The following is a 20,100-nucleotide window of genomic DNA, read 5'->3' on the forward strand; positions in this document are numbered from 1 at the left end:
TTAGGGGTGTTTAGACTCGGGGTTCATGTTAGGCTGTTAGGTGTAACATAGGGTGTTATTTCCCCATAGGCTGCGTTAGTGAGTTATACGCTGCTTTTTTGCAGCCGGCTCTCCCCGTTGATTCCTATGGGGAAATCGTGCACGAGCACGTACGACCAGCTCACCGCTGACGTAAGCAGCGCTGGTATTGAAGTGAGATTTGGAGCAAAATTTTGCTCTACGCTCACTTTTTGTCTTTTAACGCCGGGTTTGTAAAAACTTATAATACCAGCGTTGCATGTAAGTGAGCGATGAGAAAAAACGGCTCATTAGCACCCGCAATAGCCTCTAACGCAAAACTCGTAATCTAGCCAAATGTTTCTTCATTCTCTAGGTATCTTTATTTGAAAAACCAGGAATGTAAGCTTAGGAGCCGGACCATTTTTGGTTCTGCACGTGGGTAGTGCTTGCTGATTGGTAGCTTCTTTATTTCAGGAGCTACTCTTATGTTATTTATGGGGAAAGATTATCTTCACTGTACTTTTGGGACTGTATACTAAAGCTGGTTCTCTTCACAGTTTCACAAGTAGGTTATGCAAAATGACAAAACAGGAGGGAAAAGCAAAAAAATGTGTGACGCTAGATTAATAAATGCAATAATACTTAGACCAATAAGGTAATTTTACTAAACATTTTCTTTTTTACCACAGAAATCTAACGATTCCCATTCAGGATATTGTCCCTTTGCACCATATTTGAATCCAACTGCAAACATTACATTTACAAATACTTACGATCATCTGACTGAAGACATTGCATGCACATTTAAGAAGAGAAAATTAAAAGGTAGATCTGTTCACTTATTTTATTCTGTTTTAGTTTTGTGTCTGTAAATGAACTCTAAATATACATAAATGCAAATCAAACTAAAACACTTACAATAGACCACTGGTTTTCAAACCTTTCCTCAGGCCTCCCCAACAGGCCAGATTTTCAGAATTACCTTGGATTAGAGCAGGTAAAATAGCCATATTTAGCAATCAGCTGATTATTTTTCCTGTGCTCCAGTTCAGATATCCTCAAAATCTGGCCTGTTAGGGAAGTCTGAGAAACAGGTTTGAAAACCAGTGCAATTCTCATGAAAGGTACCGTAAGCACTTTGGGCAAGATTACAAGTTGCGCGTTCTATCTTTTCCGTGCGCAATATGGTCTTTTCACAACCAATGTTCATTGCCTTGATATTACAAGTCTTAAAAAATCGAGATTGCGGGCATGCATTTGCCTTTTCTGTAATAATCCATTCTGCACTCAAAGAGATGTAGTTATAAGTTTTGCGAAACAAAAAAGTTTCACGAAACACTTCAAAAATACAATACAAAGTACAGTTACACTCATATTAACACTGCCTAATAAAATTATTTAAAAAATATATTGTACACATAAGTTATAACGGCTCAAAGATATGCGATCTCGGGTGTTAGAAAAAAAAGCCGACATAGGGATTTTACTTTGACATACATAGACATACATAGAGAAACATGTATTTATATGTATAGAGATATGTTTAACTAAGGAGATAAGGAAAATATTTCATATTACAATCTTATGCACATTAAACAATGTAGGGATTTTAAAAGAGATATTTGCCTATAGATCTCGAGATATCTAGACATACTGTATATATATTCATATCTCGCAATAAATAGATAAATCAGTCCTACAATCATCACATTTATTGAGAAATATTTATTTATAAATAAATATAACATATTCCGTTACGAAATTAATTTTGTAATAGGAAATCTTTGCATTTTCATGTACACTTTTCGAGGAGAATACGCTATGGGCTTTGCGCAACAGATTAGGTTTTTAGTGTGTGTTTTTTTTCAAATTTGTCGTCTCCATTGGTTTCTATGGGGAATACGTGAACAAGCAAATGATTTGGCTGTTTGTAAAATGCAACTTAATGCGTTTGAAAAGTAAGTTATTTTGAAACTTGTAATATCTGAGCAATGCCAAATACAAAAAAAGCCATAACATGTGTTGGTTGTTCGCATCTGATTTGACGTGCGACTTGTAATTTTGCCCTGTTTAATTACAAGACATTTCTATTGTGCTGCTACAGAATAACGTAGCCAAGTCTAAACATTTAAAAAAAATAACATCCTTTGTACTGCAATTGGATTTCAACTTGACCTACCATTTACCTTATTTAATGAATAAAGAAAAGTTCACTCCAGCCCAACAAATGCAGTAAAAAAGACCTTTATTGCTCCATGGTTTCATGGAGCAATAAAGCTCTGTTTTACTGCATTTGTTGGGCTGGAGTGAGCTTTTCTTTATTTGTTTGCACTGAGGGGGTGGCTGACCATTAACTCCGTGCCCCTTGATGGTTGCTGTTCCCTACCCTGCCTGTATTTACCTTATTTAAAGGAGCCAATCTGGGCTTTAGTCTGCAGACAAACAAAGCTAGTCACAGTGATAATCCTTTAATATAAAAGGCCAAGTGTGTTTGTCCGAAGCTGTCATGCGCAGTAGAGACTGCACGAGGACAAACATACCTGGCCTTCAACAAACTGACCTGGGCTGGCTGCTGGCACCTAATCCGTGAAGGGGCGGAGCCGACCAGCCGTAAAGAAGCAGGGCCGTGATGTGAAGGGGCGGGGCCGGGCGTGAAGGGGCAGAGTTTGAGCATGATGGGGCGGGGCGGGAGCTGCCGTGGCTTTCTGAGTGTCTGCATGAGAGAGAGAGCAGCACAAGAGGGGAGATATAGAGCAAAAGAGGGGGAGAGAGAGCAAAATATGGGAAGAGAGAGCAAAAGAGAGGGATGAGAGAGCAAAAGAGAGGGGCAAGAGAGCAAAAGAGAGGGGTGAGAGAGAGCAAAATAGAGGGGTGAGAGAGTGCAAAATAGAGGGGTGAGAGAGAGCAAAAGAGAAGGGTGAGAGAGAGCAAAAGAGAAGGGTGAGAGAGAGCAAAAAAAAGGGGTGAGAGAGAGCAAAATAGAGGGGGGAGAGAGGGCAAAATACAGGGGAGGGAGAGAGCAAAAGAGGGGGAGAGAGTGAGCAAAAGAGGGAGAGACAGTGTAAAAGAGGGGGACAGAGAAAGCAAAAGAGAGGGGGAGACAGAGAGTGCAAAAGAGAAGGGGGGAGAAATCAAAAGAGAGAGAGAGCAAAAGAAAGAGGGGGAGAGAGAGCAAAAGAGAGAGGGTGAGAGAGTAAAATATAGGGGGAGAGAGAGAGCAAAAGAGAGGGGGGAGAAAAAGCAAAAAAGAGAGTGGGAGAGAGAGCAAAAGAGAGGGGAGAGAGTGCAAAAGAGTGAGGGAGAGAGAGAGACCAAAAGAGAGGGGGGAGAGAGACCAAAAGAGAGGGGGGAGAGAGAGCAAAAGAGAGGGGGGGAGAGAGAGAGCAAGCAAAAGAGAAGGTGAGAGAGAGCAGGCAAAAGAGAAGGTGAGAGAGAGAGTGCAAAAGAGAGGGGGAGAGAGAGAGCAAAAGAGAGGGGGAGAGAGAGCAAAAGAGAGGGGGAGAGAGCAAAAGAGAGGGGAAGAGAGAGCAAAAGAGAGGGGGAAGAGAGCAAAAGAGAAGGGGGGAGAAAGAGCAAACAAATGGGATAGAGAGAGCAAAATAGAGGGGGGAGAGCACAAAACAGAAGGGGGGAGAGAGAGAGAGCAAAAGAGAGAGGGGCAGAGAGATCAAAAGAGAGGGGGAGAGAGAGAGCAAAAGAGTAGGGGGAGAGAGAGCAAAAACATAATTTATGTAAGAACTTACCTGATAAATTCATTTCTTTCATATTAACAAGAGTCCATGAGCTAGTGACGTATGGGATATACATTCCTACCAGGAGGGGCAAAGTTTCCCAAACCTTAAAATGCCTATAAATACACCCCTCACCACACCCACAAATCAGTTTAACGAATAGCCAAGAAGTGGGGTGATAAGAAAAAAAGTGCGAAGCATATAAAATAAGGAATTGGAATAATTGTGCTTTATACAAAAAAATCATAACCACCACAAAAAAGGGTGGGCCTCATGGACTCTTGTTAATATGAAAGAAATGAATTATCAGGTAAGTTCTTACATAAATTATGTTTTCTTTCATGTAATTAACAAGAGTCCATGAGCTAGTGACGTATGGGATAATGATTACCCAAGATGTGGATCTTTCCACACAAGAGTCACTAGAGAGGGAGGGATAAAATAAAGACAGCCAATTCCTGCTGAAAATAATCCACACCCAAATAAAGTTTAACAAAAAACATAAGCAGAAGATTCAAACTGAAACAGCTGCCTGAAGAACTTTTCTACCAAAAACTGCTTCAGAAGAAGAAAATACATCAAAATGGTAGAATTTAGTAAAAGTATGCAAAGAGGACCAAGTTGCTGCTTTGCAGATCTGGTCAACCGAAGCTTCATTCCTAAACGCCCAGGAAGTAGAAACTGACCTAGTAGAATGAGCTGTAATTCTTTGAGGCGGAATTTTACCCGACTCAACATAGGCAAGATGAATTAAAGATTTCAACCAAGATGCCAAAGAAATGGCAAGAAGCTTTCTGGCCTTTCCTAGAACCGGAAAAGATAACAAATAGACTAGAAGTCTTACGGAAAGATTTCGTAGCTTCAACATAATATTTCAAAGCTCTAACAACATCCAAAGAATGCAATGATTTCTCCTTAGAATTCTTAGGATTAGGACATAATGAAGGAACCACAATTTCTCTACTAATGTTGTTGGAATTCACAACTTTAGGTAAAAATTCAAAAGAAGTTCGCAACACCCGCCTTATCCTGATGAAAAATCAGAAAAGGAGACTCACACGAAAGAGCAGATAATTCAGAAACTCTTCTAGCAGAAGAGATGGCCAAAAGGAACAAAACTTTCCAAGAAAGTAATTTAATGTCCAATGAATGCATAGGTTCAAACGGAGGAGCTTGAAGAGCTCCCAAAACCAAATTCAAACTCCATGGAGGAGAAATTGACTTAATGACAGGTTTTATACGAACCAAAGCTTGTACAAAACAATGAATATCAGGAAGAATAGCAATCTTCTGTGAAAAAAGAACAGAAAGAGCGGAGATTTGTCCTTTCAAAGAACTCGCGGACAAACCCTTATCTAAACCATCCTGAAGAAAACTGTAAAATTCTCGGTATTCTAAAAGAATGCCAAGAAAAATGATGAGAAAGACACCAAGAAATAAAAGTCTTCCAGACTCTATAATATATCTCTCGAGATACAGATTTACGAGCCTGTAACATAGTATTAATCACGGAGTCAGAGAAACCTCTATGACCAAGAATCAAGCGTTCAATCTCCATACCTTTAAATTTAAGGATTTCAGATCCGGATGGAAAAAAGGACCTTGAGACAGAAGGTCTGGTCTTAACGGAAGAGTCCATGGTTGGCAAGATGCCATCCGGACAAGATCCGCATACCAAAACCTGTGAGGCCATGCCGGAGCTATTAGCAGAACAAACGAGCATTCCCTCAGAATCTTGGAGATTACTCTTGGAAGAAGAACTAGAGGCGGAAAGATATAGGCAGGATGATACTTCCAAGGAAGTGATAATGCATCCACTGCCTCCGCCTGAGGATCCCGGGATCTGGACAGATACCTGGGAAGTTTCTTGTTTAGATGAGAGGCCATCAGATCTATCTCTGGGGGCCCCCACATTTGAACAATCTGAAGAAATACCTCTGGGTGAAGAGACCATTCGCCCGGATGCAACGTTTGGCGACTGAGATAATCCGCTTCCCAATTGTCTACACCTGGGATATGAACCACAGAGATTAGACAGGAGCTGGATTCCGCCCAAACCAAAATTCGAGATACTTCTTTCATAGCCCAGAGGACTGTGAGTCCCTCCTTGATGATTGATGTATGCCACAGTTGTGACATTGTCTGTCTGAAAACAAATGAACGATTCTCTCTTCAGAAGAGGCCAAAACTGAAGAGCTCTGAAAACTGCACGGAGTTCCAAGATATTGATCGGTAATCTCACCTCCTGAGATTCCCAAACTCCTTGTGCCGTCAGAGATCCCCACACAGCTCCCCAACCTGTGAGACTTGCATCTGTTTGAAATTACAGTCCAGGTCGGAAGAACAAAAGAAGCCCCCTGAATTAAACGATGGTGATCTGTCCACCACGTTAGAGAGTGCCGAACAATCGGTTTTAAAGATATTAATTGATATATCTTCGTGTAATCCCTGCACCATTGGTTCAGCATACAGAGCTGAAGAGGTCGCATGTGAAAACGAGCAAAGGGGATCGCGTCCGATGCAGCAGTCATAAGACCTAGAATTTCCATGCATAAGGCTACCGAAGGGAATGATTGAGACTGAAGGTTTCGACAGGCTGTAATCAATTTTAGACGTCTCTTGTCTGTTAAAGACAAAGTCATGGACACTGAATCTATCTGGAAACCCAGAAAGGTTACCCTTGTTTGAGGAATCAAAGAACTTTTTGGTAAATTGATCCTCCAACCATGATCTTGAAGAAACAACACAAGTCGATTCGTATGAGACTCTGCTAAATGTAAAGACGGAGCAAGTACCAAGATATCGTCCAAATAAGGAAATACCACAATACCCTGTTCTCTGATTACAGACAGAAGGGCACCGAGAATCTTTGTGAAAATTCTTGGAGCTGTAGCAAGGCCAAACGGTAGAGCCACAAATTGGTAATGCTTGTCTAGAAAAGAGAATCTCAGGAACTGATAATGATCTGGATGAATCGGAATATGCAGATATGCATCCTGTAAATCTATTGTGGACATATAATTCCCTTGCTGAACAAAAGGCAATATAGTCCTTACAGTTACCATCTTGAACGTTGGTATCCTTACATAACGATTCAATAATTTTAGATCCAGAACTGGTCTGAAGGAATTCTCCTTCTTTGGTACAATGAAGAGATTTGAATAAAACCCCATCCCCTGTTCCGGAACTGGAACTGGCATAATTACTCCAGCCAACTCTAGATCTGAAACACAATTCAGAAATGCTTGAGTTTTCACTGGATTTACTGGGACATGGGAAAGAAAAAATCTCTTTGCAGGAGGTCTCATCTTGAAACCAATTCTGTACCCTTCTGAAACAATGTTCTGAATCCAAAGATTGTGAACAGAACTGATCCAAATTTCTTTGAAAAAACGTAACCTGCCCCCTACCAGCTGAACTGGAATGAGGGCCGTACCTTCATGTGAACTTAGAAGCAGGCTTTGCCTTTCTAGCAGGCTTGGATTTATTCCAGACTGGAGATGGTTTCCAAACTGAAACTGCTCCTGAGGACGAAGGATCAGGCTTTTGTTCTTTGTTGAAACGAAAGGAACGAAAACGATTGTTAGCCCTGTTTTTACCTTTAGACTTTTTATCCTGTGGTAAAAAAGTTCCTTTCCCACCAGTAACAGTTGAAATAATAGAATCCAACTGAGAACCAAATAATTTGTTTCCCTGGAAAGAAATGGAAAGTAGAGTTGATTTAGAAGCCATATCAGCATTCCAAGTCTTAAGCCATAAAGCTCTTCTGGCTAAGATAGCCAGAGACATAAATCTAACATCAACTCTAATAATATCAAAAATGGCATCACAGATGAAATTATTAGCATGCTGAAGAAGAATAATAATATCATGAGAATCACGATTTGTTACTTGTTGCGCTAGAGTTTCCAACCAAAAAGTTGAAGCTGCAGCAACATCAGCCAATGATATAGCAGGTCTAAGAAGATTACCTGAACATAGATAAGCTTTTCTTAGAAAAGATTCAATTTTTCTATCTAAAGGATCCTTAAACGAGGTACCATCTGATGTAGGAATGGTAGTACGTTTAGCAAGGGTAGAAATAGCCCCATCAACTTTAGGGATTTTGTCCCAAAATTCTAATCTGTCAGGCGGAACAGGATATAATTGCTTAAAACGTTTAGAAGGAGTAAATGAATTACCCAATCTATCCCATTCCTTAGCAATTACTGCAGAAATAGCATTAGGAACAGGAAAGACTTCTGGAATAACCGCAGGAGCTTTAAAAACCTTATCCAAACGTATAGAATTAGTATCAAGAGGACTAGAATCCTCTATTTCTAAAGCAATTAGTACTTCTTTAAGTAAAGAGCGAATAAATTCCATCTTAAATAAAATATGAAGATTTATCAGCATCAATCTCTGAGACAGAATCCTCTGAACCAGAAGAGTCCAAAGAATCAGAATGATGGTGTTCATTTAAAAATTCATCTGTAGAGAGAGAAGATTTAAAAGACTTTTTACGTTTACTAGAAGGAGAAATAACAGACAAAGCCTTCTTTATGGATTCAGAAACAAAATCTCTTATGTTATCAGGAACATTCTGCACCTTAGATGTTGAGGGAACTGCAACAGGCAATGGTACATCACTAAAGGAAATATTATCTGCATTAACAAGTTTGTCATGACATTTAATACAAACAACAGCTGGAGGAATAGCTACCAAAAGTTTACAGCAGATACACTTAGCTTTGGTAGATCCAGCAGGCAGAGGTTTTCCTGTAGTATCTTCTGGCTCAGATGCAACGTGAGACATCTTGCAATATGTAAGAGAAAAAACAACATATAAAGCAAAATAGATCAAATTCCTTATAAGACAGTTTCAGGAATGGAAAAAAAATGCCAAACATCAAGCTTCTAGCAACCAGAAGCAAATGAAAAATGAGACTGAAATAATGTGGAGACAAAAGCGACGCCCATATTTTTTGGCGCCAAATAAGACGCCCACATTATTTGGCGCCTAAATGCTTTTGGCGCCAAAAATGACGCCACATCCGGAACGCCGACATTTTTGGCGCAAAATAACGTCAAAAAAAATGACGCAACTTCCGGCGACACGTATGACGCCGGAAACGGAAATGAATTTTTGCGCCAAAAAAGTCCGCGCCAAGAATGACGCAATAAAATGAAGCATTTTCAGCCCCCGCGAGCCTAACAGCCCACAGGGAAAAAAGTCAAATTTTTGAGGTAAGAAAAATAAGATAATTAAAGCATAATCCCAAATATGAAACTGACTGTCTGGAAATAAGGAAAGTTGAACATTCTGAGTCAAGGCAAATAAATGTTTGAATACATATATTTAGAACTTTATAAATAAAGTGCCCAACCATAGCTTAGAGTGTCACAGAAAATAAGACTTACTTACCCCAGGACACTCATCTACATGTTTGTAGAAAGCCAAACCAGTACTGAAACGAGAATCAGTAGAGGAAATGGTAAATATAAGAGTATATCGTCGATCTGAAAAGGGAGGTAAGAGATGAATCTCTACGACCGATAACAGAGAACCTTATGAAATAGACCCCGTAGAAGGAGATCACTGCATTCAATAGGCAATACTCTCCTCACATCCCTCTGACATTCACTGCACGCTGAGAGGAAAACCGGGCTCCAACTTGCTGCGGAGCGCATATCAACGTAGAATCTAGCACAAACTTACTTCACCACCTCCCTTGGAGGCAAAGTTTGTAAAACTGATTTGTGGGTGTGGTGAGGGGTGTATTTATAGGCATTTTAAGGTTTGGGAAACTTTGCCCCTCCTGGTAGGAATGTATATCCCATACGTCACTAGCTCATGGACTCTTGTTAATTACATGAAAGAAATAAAGGTGGGAGAGAGGGCAAAATAGAGGGGAAGAAAAAGAGCAAGAGAGGGTTGAGAGAGAGCAAAAGAGAGGGGGGAGAGAGAGAGAGCAAGAGAGGGGGGAGAGAGAGAGAAAGCAAAAGAGAGGGGGAGAGAGAGAGCAAAAGAGAGGGGGAGAGAGAGAGATCAAAAGAGAGGGGGGAGAGAGAGCAAAAGAGTGACAAGATGTCAAAAGAGAGGGTGGAGAGAGAGAGCAAAAGAGAGGGGGGAGAGAGAGCGCAAAAGAGAGAGGGGGGAGAGAGAGAGAGCAAAAGAGAGGGGAGAGAGAGAGCAAAAGAGAGTGGGAAGAGAGAGAGAGAGCAAAATAGAGGGGGGGGGCAATCATGGAGACCCTGCTGCATCTTTTTTTTCTGATTTCTTTAATTACAAAGGAGATGGCAGACCAGAGATGAAGCTCAATTACCTAAGCTTCCACAAAGAAGAAGACGGAAAGTCCCAAGGATATTTCTGTCCAGGATCGGATTTAGAGGCCCTTACTGACCAAGAGATCATTCAGAGTTTCCGGCTGGATGGGCAGACTATACTGGCACTGTACTAAGAAAAATGTGATGCAATGGGGTCTATGACAGCAAGGTCATGGGCGGTACCTGGACTACTAAAACTTATGGCAGCAATACACTTCTTTACGGCAGGATCTTTCCATTCGTTATTGGCATGAGCCAGTTTGCCATTTTCCAGACATCTTGCCACAGTTGTTGATGTACTTATTAACAGTTAGTCTCCTTATGTGTGTATTCCAAGAACACCTAAAAAGAGAGAGCAAAAGAGAGGGAGGAGAGAGAGAGCAAAAGAGAGGGGGAGAGAGAGCGCAAAAGAGAGAGGGGGAGGGAGAGAGCAAAAGAGAGGGGAGAGAGAGAGCAAAAGAGAGTGGGAAGAGAGAGAGCAAGATAGAGGGGGGGGGAGCAAGGGGTGGGACTGCTGAACTGCAAAAAAATGGCCCGTGGGCTTTAGGACTAGTGTTAGTATAAAATGCATTGTTTTGCAACTCATCAGTTAAAACCATTTAGGGACAGATATGTATCACATTTAGTTTTGAGAAGTCAGCAAGGTGTATTTTTAAGTACTGAGAATTACAAAATCCTCAATTTTCAGAACTAAGTGCCATGAAAGGGAGCAAAATAAATAATGAAACCTTTAATACTGATAAGGTCTCTTCAGTTTGAGAAGCCATTTTAGTTCTGTCTCCTTGAACCTAGGCCACAAATATTTACATAGATATATAAAACAGGTTAGCAGTTTTTCTATATGAAAACAAATCATTATGTGTGATTTTTAATACAATAATGTTACAATTATATTGTAGCATTGCTTATTATTGCTAAATCATATTAAAATCCAATCAGCCAATAGGATTGACCTCGCATTCTATTGGCTGTTCCAATCAACCAATAAAATGCTAGCTCAATCCTATTGGCTGATTGCATCAGCCAATAGGATTTTTCTTACCTTAATTCCGATTGGCTGATAGAATTCTATCAGCCAATCGGAATTGAAGGGACGCCATCTTGGATGACATCATTTAAAGGAACCTTCAGTCTTCGTTAGGACGTCGTAAGAAGAGGATGCTCCGCGCCGGATGTCTTCAAGATGGAGCCGCTCCTCGTCAGATGAAGACTTCTGCCCGGCTGGGTGAAGATGGTTCAGTGTGAGGTCAATCCTATTGGCTGATTGGATTTTAATATGATTTAGCAATAATAAGCAATGCTACAATATAATTGTAACATTATTGTATTAAAAGTCCCTCATAATGATTTGTTTTCATATAGAAAAACTGCTAACTTGTTTTATATATCTATGTAAATATTTGTGGCCTAGGTTCAAGGAGACAGAACTAAAATGATCTTCAAGGGGGTAGTGTTAGGTTTTTTTAAGGGGGGATTGGGTGGGTTTTAGAGTAAGGTTGGGTGTGTGGGCAGAAGTCTTCATCTGACGAGGAGCGGCTCCATCTTGAAGACATCCGGCGCGGAGCATCCTCTTCTTACGACGTCCTAACGAAGACTGAAGGTTCCTTTAAATGATGTCATCCAAGATGGCGTCCCTTCAATTCCGATTGGCTGATAGAATTCTATCAGCCAATCGGAATTAAGGTAAGAAAAATCCTATTGGCTGATGCAATCAGCCAATAGGATTGAGCTAGCATTTTATTGGTTGATTGGAACAGCCAATAGAATGCGAGGTCAATCCTATTGGCTGATTGGATTTTAATATGATTTAGCAATAATAAGCAATGCTACAATATAATTGTAACATTATTGTATTAAAAGTCCCTCATAATGATTTGTTTTCATATAGAAAAACTGCTAACTTGTTTTATATATCTATGTAAATATTTGTGGCCTAGGTTCAAGGAGACAGAACTAAAATGATCTTCAAGGGGGTAGTGTTAGGTTTTTTTAAGGGGGGATTGGGTGGGTTTTAGAGTAAGGTTGGGTGTGTGGGTGGTGGGATTTAATTTTGGGGGGTTGTATTTCTTTTTTTACAGGTAAAAGAGCTGATTACTTTGGGGCAATGCTGATTACTTTGGGGCTATTTGTAATTTAGTATAGGGTAGGGAATTTTATTATTTTGGGGGGCTTTTTTATTTTATTAGGGGCCTTAGATTAGGTGTAATTAGTTTACACTTCTTGTAATTTTTTTATTTTCTGTAATTTAGTGGGGGGTTTTTGTACTTTAGTTTATTTTATTTAATTGTATTTAATGTTAGGTAATTGTAGTTAATTCATTTAATTTATTTAATGATAGTATAGTGTTAGGTGTAATTGTAACTTAGGTTAGGGTTTATTTTACAGGTAAATTTGTACTTATTTTAGCTAGGAAGTTATTAAATAGTTATTAACTATTTAATAACTATTGTACCTAGTTAAAATAAATACAAAGTTGCCTGTAAAATAAAAAATAAATCCTAAAATAGCTACAATGTAATTATTAGTTATATTATAGCTATCTTAGGGTTTATTTTATAGGTAAGTATTTAGTTTGAAATAGGATTTATTTAGTTAATAATAGTAAATTTATTTAGATTTATTTAAATAATATTTAAGTTAGGGGGGTGTTAGGGTTAGGGTTAGACAGGTTTAGGGGTTAATACATTTATTATAGTGGCGGCAACGTTGGCGGCGACAGATTAGGGGTTAATACATTTAATAGGCTATGTGGGCTATGGCGGTTTAGGGGTTAATACTTGAATAGGTTAATTGCGTTGTGGGCTATGGCAGTTTAGGGGTTAATAATTGAGTTATTACTTGTGGTGTGGGTTTGATGGCGGATATAGGGGTTAATAGTTTAAATAGGCATATTGCGTTGTGGGGGGTTGTCGGTCTAGGGGTTAATACATTTATTATTAGTAGTGAGAGGGGGGATTGCGGATATAGGGGTTTTACTTGTCGGGCTTATTTTTGGGAGGCGTGTTAGACTTTTACAGGAGATTTGTTATTTTCTTTACTTTTCTTAGGCGCTGGCAGTTTCTAAAGTGCTGTAAGTCACTAGCGACTCCAGAAATTTTTATTTTGGCTCATTTCTGGATATCGCTAGTTTATCCGACTTACGGCACTTTATGAACTGCCGGCGGGGTATATGTAATACCCCAATGTGCAAGGTGAAATTACGGGCGGCACAGGTTCCCACGCTTGCGCCGAAACCTGCGCCGTATATGTGATCGCGCCCTTGATGGCCACCTCCAAGGTCATCTATAAGGCAGCCAAATAAGTGTGGTGCTGTCATAAAATTATATAATGGGTCAAAGCAGCAATCTGCAGCAACACATAAACTTTTAGAAACAAAAATAAGTTATAAGGGCTCAAAGATATGAGATCTCAGGTGTTAGAAAAAAAAAAAGAGCTGTAAAGTGCTTTAACTTAGAGATACATACAACCCCAATTCCGAAAAAGTTGGGATAGTATATAAAATGCAAAAAAAAAAAAAAAAAGAAATTCAATTCACCCTGTACTATATTGAAAACAAATTATTAACACATTATTTGATGTTTTACTTTGTGAGTGCACAAGCAAAAATATTTTACTTTTAACGTGTAATACGCGTGCTACCTGACGTGTGCAAAAAAGCTTACTTCTAGTGCAGTAAACGCACTAGTTGGAGCAATAAATAGAGATCCACTCGTAATCTAGCCTAAAGTTTATATTTGCCGGAAAAATTATAAAGTAAAAGCTATTTAGGTTGTAACAAATATACCAGTGTCAGTTGTGCATTTCTAGTAATGCCCATTATCTAGCGGTACTTCCTACTAGTGACTTGCTGTTTATCAACCTAAGAAGATTAGCAGGAAGTGCCTATCAGCCAATAATATTAGGGAATACACAACTGATACAGCTGGATTTTTTTTCTTAAAGTTTTTACTTTACATTTAACTTGTTTAAAATATTTTTTTTTAGATGTTTTTAGTACATCTTCCCTTTAATAGTTCAATATTGACCTTTATGAATTTAAATATACCTGGCACCTGCACTTACCTAATTATATATGGAGATGATTTTCTATAAAATGGTTAACTATATATTGTGTTCTGGCTTAAATTATATTTTATTGTGAAAATATATTTTTAGATCTAGAGATAAAAAACATACACACACAATAACGAGATTTATGGTATCATTTTTATATGTATCAGTTTTTATACATTGATTTGCATACAAAATATATGGAGTAAGGACCTTTACCTAGCATTAAACATATCTAAACGTTACTGTTACATATGAGCATGCTTCCGTCTAGAAGTACAGTTCTTCCAAAATGACCAAAATGACCTGGCAATTCTCCTTGGATCAAGAGATCCCTCCAGTTTAAGAAATATGTTTTGCTCTAGTATGGACCTCAGGAGTCATTTGCAGGTAAAACCCTATATTTAAAGGGACATTAAACCCATTATTATTTCTTTCATGAGTCAGATAGAGAATACAATTTTAAACAACATTTCAATTTACTTCTATTATCTAAATTACTAATGCCATCTAAAATATGGCATTTTCAGCATTAAAACAGCACCGCAGCCGTTACAAGTCTTGTCGGTATAGCTGTACCGCAAGCCTGTTAGCCTGTACCGTAACATCAGTCCGGCACACATAAAATTACATTTTTTCATGGGATTCCCATAGCACTGCCATTACAAGTTTTGCGCTGAGGCTAAAAAGCTTGCGTTAAAGCCTAAAACGACAAGATCCGTAACGCAATCTAAAACCAGTAGTTATGAGTTTTACGCTACAAAACTGTTACATAAAACTCATAACTAAACTGCTACAAAGTACACTAATACCCATAAACTAACTATTAACCCCTAAACTGCCGCCCTCCCGCTTTGCAAAAACTATTTAAATATAATTAACCCCTAATCTGCCGTCCGCCCACATCGCCCCACTATACTAAAGTTATTAAGCCCTACACCGCCGCCATTATAATAAACCTATTAACCCCTAAACCGCAAGCCCTCCACAAGGAAATTTACTAAAGTAAACTATTAACCCCTAATCTTGAAAGCCCCCACATCATAATAAATTAAATTAAACTAGTAACCCCTAAACCTAACACCCCCCTAACTTTAGCATTAAAATTACAATTTCCCTAGATTAAATTAAATTAAAATTTACCTGTCAAATTAAAAAAACTAAGTTTAAACTAACAATTAAACTAATATAATTATTAAACTAAAATTAAACTAACTACCGACTAAATTAAACTACAGATTAAAAAATTCTAACGCTGCTCTAAAAATTACAAAGTATCTAAATACAAAAGATAAAAAAAGACTAAATTACAAAAAAAACCCCACTAAATTAAGAAAAATAACAAATTAAATTATCCAAAATAAAAAAGAATTACAACTAATCTAATAGCCCTATCAAAATAAAAAAGCCCACCCAAAATAAAAAAACCTAGCCTACAATAAACTGCCAATAGCACTTAAAAGGGCAATTTGTAGGGCATTGCCCTAAGTTAAACAGCCCTTTTACCTGTAAAAAAAAATACAAAGACCCCCCAAACAGTAAAACCCACCACCCAACCAACCCCCCAAAACCTAAATCTTAAAAAAACCTAAGATACCCATTGCCCTTAAAAGGGCATTTAGCTCTTTTACATGCCCAAACCCTAAACTAAAAAAAAACAAAAAACACCCAAATAACTAACTAACCCTTGAAGATCGACTTACAGTTTTTGAAGTCCAGCTTGAACAATCTTCATCCAGGCGGCGAGAAGTCTTCATCCAGACGGCATCTTCAATCTTAATCCCGGCGGCAAAGTCCTTATCCAAGCGACGAGAAGTCTTCATCCAGGCGGCCTCTTCTATCTTGATCCCGGCAGCGCAGAGCGGGTCCATTTTGAAGACATCCAGCGCGGAGCATCCTCTTCATACAGTCGCCGTTGTACACTGAATCTTCAATGCAAAGTACGCGATTCAAGATGGCGTCCCTTGCATTCCTATTGGCTGAAAAATTTGAATCAGCCAATAGGAATTAGAGCTGCTAAAATCCTGTTGGCTGTTCAAATCAACCAACAGGATTTAAGCAGCTCTCATTCAATTGGCTGATTTGAATCAGCCAATAGTGTCATGCCGTGACGCTCTAGCCGTTGCTAGGGGCGCGACTTCTCCTTCCTTGCTCGTTGCCTAGGGGTGTGTCGGTTCTGGATGCGTGCAGTGCTGACATCATTGCTGCACACTCCTCTCCCTCTCTGATGCCAGTCACACGCTGTGGCACGAATCCTACACCTTTGTAAGTGATCCCAGTACGATCTATCACTGCCCAAGTATAGGTGTTACTTTGTGTGCTCCTAGGTGTGATAGATCGTACTGCCTTATTGTTATACTTCTGCTGAACTCTGCCTGTCTGACTACTCTTTCTCTTAACCCCTAAATTGCTGGATTGATTACTGCTGCTGAACCCTGCCTGTCTGACTACTCTGCCTCTTAACCCCTAAATTGTTGGATTGATTACTGCTGCTGAACCCTGCCTGTCTGACTACTCTACCTCTTAACCCCTAAATTGCTGGACTGATTACTGCTTCTGAACCCTGCCTGTCTGACTACTCTGCTGATTAACCCCTGTTCTGGATTGCCTCTTGGTTGCCGAACCCTGCCTGCCTGACCATTCTCATGGTGTGCCCTTGGACTGCTTTACTATTGCCAAATCCTACCTGCCTGGCCATTGTAGTGGTGTGCCCTTGGACTGTTTTGCTGTTACCAAACCTTGCCTGCCTGACCATTCTAGTGGTTTGTCCTTGGACCACTCTGCCCTTGATTCTGGGGACTGCCCTGCCTTTTGTGAGTGCCGCCTTCTTCATCTTACTAACTTTCTCTGCTCTGGGATATTCCCTATCTTTCTGGCTCGATTCCTGTATAACAAGACTACTGGCCAAGTTCGGTCTGATAGAGGAATATCCTACGAGCATTACATTATACTTGGGCCATGCAGGCAGATGAGGTGGCACAAGCTGTTTATCTTCAGGGACAGATGTTGGGAACCCAAACAACACAGTTGCAGAATATGGATTCCAAGCTAGAGGCTATTACCGCTCAGCTCTCCTTACTAGTTACAGTGAGGGATACCACTCCTGTTGTTTCACCACCAGCCCCTACTCCTAGTACAGTGATTTATTCCTCTGCTTCTGGAAGTATACCCCGGATACCATTGCCTGACAAGTATGAAGGTACTACTGATTGCAGGGGCTTTCTAAACCAATGCAGGCTGCACTTCCGCAATGATCCTCACACCTTTCAGTCTCACCAGTTAAGGGTCACTTTTATCATTTCCTTACTGAAAGACAAGGCCCTAGTCTGGGTCTCTCCCCTTTTGGAACAGAATTCTACACTCCTGCCTTGCTTAAGTCACTCCTCTGCCCCATATCCCCATAGCCAATATACAGACTCCTTCTAACCTTCCTTCAGTATACACAGACCTTGCGGATGTGTTTGAGAAAAAAGCAGCCGACGTGCTGCCACCCAACCGTCCTTATGACTGCAAGATCGACCTCTTCACCGGAGCCCCACTTCCTAAAGGGAGGACGTATCCACTCTCCAAAGCTGAAACCAAATCCATGGAGAAATACATTCAAGAGAACCTAGCTAAAGGTTTCATTCAACAAAGGAAAAAGAGGGGGGATACTAATGGCACTGCTTAAATTTACAACTTAGAGTAGCCTAGTGATTTCTGGTTCTGTTAATATGGTATAAATATCCAACCAGATTGGTAGTGTTACCTAAAAAATTGGCTGAGGTGCTGTGTACTTGTTTTGTCAAACGAAAATTATCAATCCTTGGATTGATGGAGTGTACACCTATATAGCACTCATTCCCTAATTGATAGTGACAAAAATTGGACAAGAACTGTGTCTCCTTGGAGGAGAGTGTGCGTGGGGATGTTTATTAAAATATAACCTTTATTGGTAATCTTTTAAAAATATACGGCAACAAACACAATTGACATACAAACTTTATTAAAAACACAGGTTTGGGTCTTAATAGATTATTATCCGTTATTCACGGAGTACATTGCGTGGTTGTGTTGTGTTTCAGAAATTACTTGAGTTGGAGGTCAGGTTAATCCCAGTGATTATATAGTAATTTATTATACTTTGAGCTTATATTTGAGAAGGCTGTGGTATTGTGATATTTACTCTGTTGTTATATGAGTGATCTGTGACTCAACTTTCAAATCAAATTTTGATATTAAAGGTATTAGCGTAAATATTCCATGTTATCACCAATATTTATTATTAATGCTTGTAAAATTGCATTTCTTGTGTATCTTGGTGAGACACTGCTTAATTTCCTAGTAGTTGTCTTGTTATTTCAGTATGATATTGTGGGAAATATATGTATACTGCTGTTTTAAGTAGCCTCCTAACTATATAGATACTGAAAGTACTTGCTGTGTATAGTATAATAATTCTGGTCGGTAAGTTAATGTATTAACCCCTGTGATATCTTGGAATGTGTATTTATCAATACTTAAGTATGCACAAGCATTGTGCTTAAATCACAAGCATTGTGCTTGATATCTTAGATCGTATATTTATTAATACTTAAGTATGCACAAACATTGTGCTTGAGTCATTACACAGAAATTGTATTTTTTAAATTTCTTGGAATTTTTAAAGTTGATAGTGTGTACTATACTTGTTATAACAGTAGCATATTTGAATAATTTAGTAGCTCTATTGGATCTTAGCGTTAGGATCTTACGATGTAAGAGTTATAATATTCTTGTGAGTATGCTTTAATGTTACAAGAAAGTAGCTGTTCTGGTATGAAAATTATGCGCTTAGTATGTATCAACTATTACTAAGTGGTCTTGTTATAACAAGTGTGTACTATACTTGTTATAACAGTAGCATATTTGAATAATTTAGTAGCTCTATTGGATCTTAGCGTTAGGATCTTACGATGTAAGAGTTATAATATTCTTGTGAGTATGCTTTAATGTTACAAGAAAGTAGCTGTTCTGGTATGAAAATTATGCGCTTAGTATGTATCAACTATTACTAAGTGGTCTTGAATAATTAAAGCATGTTGTCCTCTTAGGCCTTAGGAGTTGTTAGCGCTAACAACTCCTAAGGCCTAAGAGGACAACATGCTTTAATTATTCAAGACCACTTAGTAATAGTTGATACATACTAAGCGCATAATTTTCATACCAGAACAGCTACTTTCTTGTAACATTAAAGCATACTCACAAGAATATTATAACTCTTACATCGTAAGATCCTAACGCTAAGATCCAATAGAGCTACTAAATTATTCAAATATGCTACTGTTATAACAAGTATAGTACACACTATCAACTTTAAAAATTCCAAGAAATTTAAAAAATACAATTTCTGTGTAATGACTCAAGCACAATGTTTGTGCATACTTAAGTATTAATAAATATACGATCTAAGATATCAAGCACAATGCTTGTGATTTAAGCACAATGCTTGTGCATACTTAAGTATTGATAAATACACATTCCAAGATATCACAGGGGTTAATACATTAACTTACCGACCAGAATTATTATACTATACACAGCAAGTACTTTCAGTATCTATATAGTTAGGAGGCTACTTAAAACAGCAGTATACATATATTTCCCACAATATCATACTGAAATAACAAGACAACTACTAGGAAATTAAGCAGTGTCTCACCAAGATACACAAGAAATGCAATTTTACAAGCATTAATAATAAATATTGGTGATAACATGGAATATTTACGCTAATACCTTTAATATCAAAATTTGATTTGAAAGTTGAGTCACAGATCACTCATATAACAACAGAGTAAATATCACAATACCACAGCCTTCTCAAATATAAGCTCAAAGTATAATAAATTACTATATAATCACTGGGATTAACCTGACCTCCAACTCAAGTAATTTCTGAAACACAACACAACCACGCAATGTACTCCGTGAATAACGGATAATAATCTATTAAGACCCAAACCTGTGTTTTTAATAAAGTTTGTATGTCAAT

The 20,100-nt window shown here is 38.7% G+C and overlaps 1 protein-coding gene across 2 annotated transcripts in view; it reads left to right on the top strand.

Annotated features, from left to right (window-relative positions):
* The window catches only part of LOC128663451 (uncharacterized), a 189,973-nt gene that overhangs the window by 67,566 nt on the left and 102,307 nt on the right, over positions 1 to 20,100 (top strand). For both annotated transcript variants that reach the window (XM_053717782.1, XM_053717783.1), the window contains exon 5: positions 690 to 825. In XM_053717782.1, coding sequence (XP_053573757.1) covers positions 690 to 825 — 136 coding nt within the window. The remainder of the gene's footprint in view (positions 1 to 689; positions 826 to 20,100) is intronic.

Source organism: Bombina bombina, chromosome 6 (genome assembly GCF_027579735.1).
Source record: "Bombina bombina isolate aBomBom1 chromosome 6, aBomBom1.pri, whole genome shotgun sequence".
NCBI lineage: Eukaryota > Metazoa > Chordata > Amphibia > Anura > Bombinatoridae > Bombina > Bombina bombina.